The following is a 3,695-nucleotide window of genomic DNA, read 5'->3' as shown; positions in this document are numbered from 1 at the left end:
GGCCGGAGCAGACAGAGGGCCTGCTCAGAGCCATTACCTGGCGGGACAGAGAGAGAGAGGGAGCAGAGGTAGGGGTGGCAGGCGGCTCCCCAGGCGGGAGCTGCCAGGCAGGCTCGTAGGTGAGATGGATTGCCCTGCTGGGGACAATGCAGAGGAGCAGGGACAGGAGGGGGGGCAGCATGGGCTGGGCGTGCCAGGGGAGGGTACAGGCAGACAGAGAGACAGACAGACGCAGAGAGACAGATAGGAGGAAGGAGGAGATTGTTAGTATTGGGGACTGAGGCTATCCTGGGGGACTCTGAGGTCTAGGGCAGTGGGGGTCAGCAGATACTCTGATGGGGGCGGGGCAGGCCTAGCAGCCCCAGAATCTGGGGCAGGCTTGGTGACAGAGACCCTTGGGAGAGGGTCCCAGCATGGCCCTTGTAGGGGAGTCAGCAGGTGCCACCCTGACAGGTCGCAGGAGGCCCTACTGACCACTGAGGAAAGGGTGGCACTGAGACACAGCCATGCCCATGAGGGGTGGTGCCCATGGCACTGAATACAGTGCCTGTCCCAGTGCCGCGACGCCAAAGACCACCGGGCCCAAGAGTGTCCCAAGGTGGCCCTGGGCCTCAGGGTGAGGCCTCACCAACAGGGGTAGCCTCTCCCCAGAGCCCCGTGTCCCTGCCCAGCCACATCAGGCCCCCAGGGCAGACCCCAGAGCAGCACACAGCCCCTATGAGATCAGGCAGCACTGCAGGGAGCAGTCATGAGCCTCAGGGAACATGCCACACCCACACTCCAAGACCTGGGGTCTCAGGAGCAGAAGGGGAAGGAGCAGGCCTAGAGGGGAACTGGCTCTCCGGTAGCCTGTGTAGCACCCACCCATGTCCTCACCTCCTTGCCCTCCCTGTCCGGGGTGAGGGTATGTCCTGCGGCAGGGCACACGGCTGGGCACAGGGTGCTGCTGGTACTTTTGTGGCGGGCGTGGCCTTTTCGGGGGCTGCCCTTGGTGGGGCTCAGCAGCTGGGGGTGGAGCTCGCGGTTGGGGGAGGCAGGGGTGGACGTGATGACGAGGGTCTTCAAGGCTGTCACCTCTGCCTGCAACATGTCCATCTGGCCGAGACAGGACAGGAGAGCCCAGGGTTGATGCCACCACCCATCACCCCTGGAACAGCCTTCAAGGGAGGGACTGAGATGCTCATTTTACAGGTGGGGAAACTGGGGCTCAGGTGTAGTTGTGTGGCCTGTCTGAGGTCACACAGGGCACCCGCCGCCGATCCCAAGCTAGACAAACAGCTCAGCTCCCAGGGTCTGCCTGGGGCTCTTGCTGGGTGAGGGGAGAGAGGCAATGACCACCCCTACAGGACCCTTCAGCCACAGGCCCCAGCCAAGCTCCACAGTGCAAGGCTGGGGGGGCTGGGGCACTGCTTGGAGCCGCAGGGGAACCCCATCAGCAGCCTTCAGCTGCCTAATAGCAAACACTTGCACTGCTCTGGGCCTGGTTTGTCCATCCCTGCTGAGCCCACAGGCCACGGTGATTGATGCCCACACTGGGTGGCGATGGGCAGGGCTCCAGAAAGGGGGGGCCAGAACTCGGCCTGACCTCACCTTGCCCCTCGCCTCCTTCAGCTGCTTCTCAGACGCTGCCTGCTGCATGTTGGCTTCTCGCACCATCTTGTGGGCTTCCTGGGAAGAGGGCGCAGGCTCTGGGTGAGCGGCAGCAGGAAAGAGGGGGGGCGAGGGCGGCCACCCTGTCCCCAGCCCGTCCCCTGGGCCGCACACCTCGAACAGGCTGGCCGTGAGCTCCTCCAGCTCCTGTTCCAGCTGCTCGCGCACCTTGGAAAGCCGCTCACACTCCTCGTCCTTCAACTTCAGCTCCTGCGGGGACAGGCGGCCCGGTCAGCCCCAAGGGCCCAGGCAGCCCTGGAGCCCCCAGAACACTGGTGTCTGAGAAGGACTTACTGCCATGGAGTCGATCCTGACCGGCTACAGGACAGAGTTGAACTACCCTTGGAGTTTCTGAGACCGAACCAGGAGTAGGAAGCTCCGTCTTTCTCCCATGAAGCTGGCTAATGGGTGGTTTCAAACTACTGACCTTCCGGATGTCAGCCATGTGTGCGCAAACCACCACCAGGCACCTCGAAAGGCCTAGAGGGGTGGAGACGCTTCGCATAGCACTGGATGGAGGATGTGCCCAGGGCAGAGCCTCTGTCTTGGTGTTTTTATGTTTTTATTTGATAAGGGTCTGTGATGCAGCAGCAATGCCTTTTGGTCTACCCTCCGCTAGCGCGGGTGTTTCCACTTAGCTCACAGCATGAGCCTAAAACCCCTATTAGTCCATTAGAGCTTGGAAGCGCTGTGGAAGATTTGGGTTCTACAGCCCTTGGGATGTGAGTGGTTTCAGGGGCTGGGAGGAGGGAGGAGGCGCGTGTGCGTGTGTGCACGCGCGTGCGTGTATGATGATTTTAAATTTCTGCCAAGGGGGATGCAAAACATTTGCAAAAGGGTAATGGTGATGATTCCAGAACAGTATGAAGTGACTGTTGTGGTTAACGGTCACCAAAGTGGCCCCTGACACAGCGTCCCCATGCACAACGGAACCAAACAGGGTCCGGTCCTGCACCTCCCACCCCCATGATCAGTTGCAGACTGGACCATAGTGTTTCCCCCCCAGATTTTCAGAAGTGGATGGCCAGGCCTTTCTTCCTAGTCTTAAGTCTCGAGGCTCCGCTGAAACCTGCTCAGCTTCCCAACAGCACCGAGGCCTCTGGGAATGGACCCCAGTCTGCCCCTTGGGCGGTGACACCTCTACCCCTGAGCCACTGAGAACCTAAGATCCGAAAGGCCATCCCTGATATCCAGAGCCTGGGCTATCGCAGCCCTGCAGGACACGCCCACCTGCCCCGCCCACCTTCTGTGCGCGGCGCAGCTCCTCCTTCAAGAACTCCGAGCCCTTCTCGCGGATCTCCACTGACGAGCTGCGCAGGCGCGCCACGTCCAGCTGGGCGGCGGCAGGGCCCTCCTCTCCGGCTGAGGTCTCCGCCGGGGTTCCCGGGGACTCCCGGCGGCCTTTGAGGCTCTTCCAGGCGCCCGGGACAGCCCCGAGGGGCGGTGGGCGGCCCTCGTCCGGCGAGGGCTGGCTGTGGGACAAACAGGGGCGTCAGCGTCTGCAGGGTGGGGTCCTGAGCCCAGGGGATGAACCTGGGTAGTGCACCCGCCCACCTGGCCTCGGTCTCCCCACGGGTACATGCAGTTGCACATGGAGTGGTCCAGGGGGGCAGAAGGACCTAGCACAAGCCTCTTAGGGGCAAGGACCACTCGCTCATCCTTGCCGATCCCCTCCCGCCCAGGGCTTAGCCCACAGGGAGTGAGTGCTCCCTGTTGGTCCCACACGTGACTCACCCACGGGGAAACTCGGGGTCTCCACGTGTAATTTAGGTGGACCCTTAAATTACATCTAAAGCGGGTAAGGAGTAGCCCCCGGGAGGCACTCGGCGGTAAGCTCCTGGCCCTGCCCCTAGGACTGCAAATTCGATGCGCTTTCTACCCGGTCCCTGAGAAGCAGGCGCGGTGCGCAGCAAGCAGGGCGCTGGGGCCGGAAGTTTGTGCCGGCCGGTGGCCTCACGCACACTCCTCTCTGGACCTCTGGATACTCCCTTTCCTGAGGCTGGGCCGCCCTCCCTCACCCACACCCCCGCCTGGCCCAGCAGACA

At 62.5% G+C, this 3,695-nt stretch overlaps 1 protein-coding gene across 4 annotated transcripts in view; it reads right to left on the bottom strand.

The window, feature by feature from the left end:
• The window catches only part of RAB3IL1 (RAB3A interacting protein like 1), a 24,719-nt gene that overhangs the window by 7,160 nt on the left and 13,864 nt on the right, over positions 1-3,695 (bottom strand). For 2 of the 4 annotated variants that reach the window (XM_045297096.1, XM_045297097.1), the window contains exons 2-6: positions 2,894-3,122; positions 1,765-1,860; positions 1,591-1,668; positions 877-1,095; positions 38-184 (exon numbers count right to left, since the gene is read on the bottom strand). In XM_045297096.1, coding sequence (XP_045153031.1) covers positions 38-184; positions 877-1,095; positions 1,591-1,668; positions 1,765-1,860; positions 2,894-3,122 — 769 coding nt within the window. The remainder of the gene's footprint in view (positions 1-37; positions 185-876; positions 1,096-1,590; positions 1,669-1,764; positions 1,861-2,893; positions 3,123-3,695) is intronic. The other 2 variants (XM_045297098.1, XM_045297099.1) reach the window with 1 other exon arrangement.

This window comes from Echinops telfairi, unplaced genomic scaffold, assembly GCF_000313985.2.
Source record: "Echinops telfairi isolate 266 unplaced genomic scaffold, ASM31398v2 ScPeMD7_7416;HRSCAF=8454, whole genome shotgun sequence".
Lineage (NCBI taxonomy): Eukaryota > Metazoa > Chordata > Mammalia > Afrosoricida > Tenrecidae > Echinops > Echinops telfairi.
The sequence above is the reverse complement of the archived record's forward strand: the minus strand, read 5'-3'. Positions and strand labels throughout refer to the sequence as shown.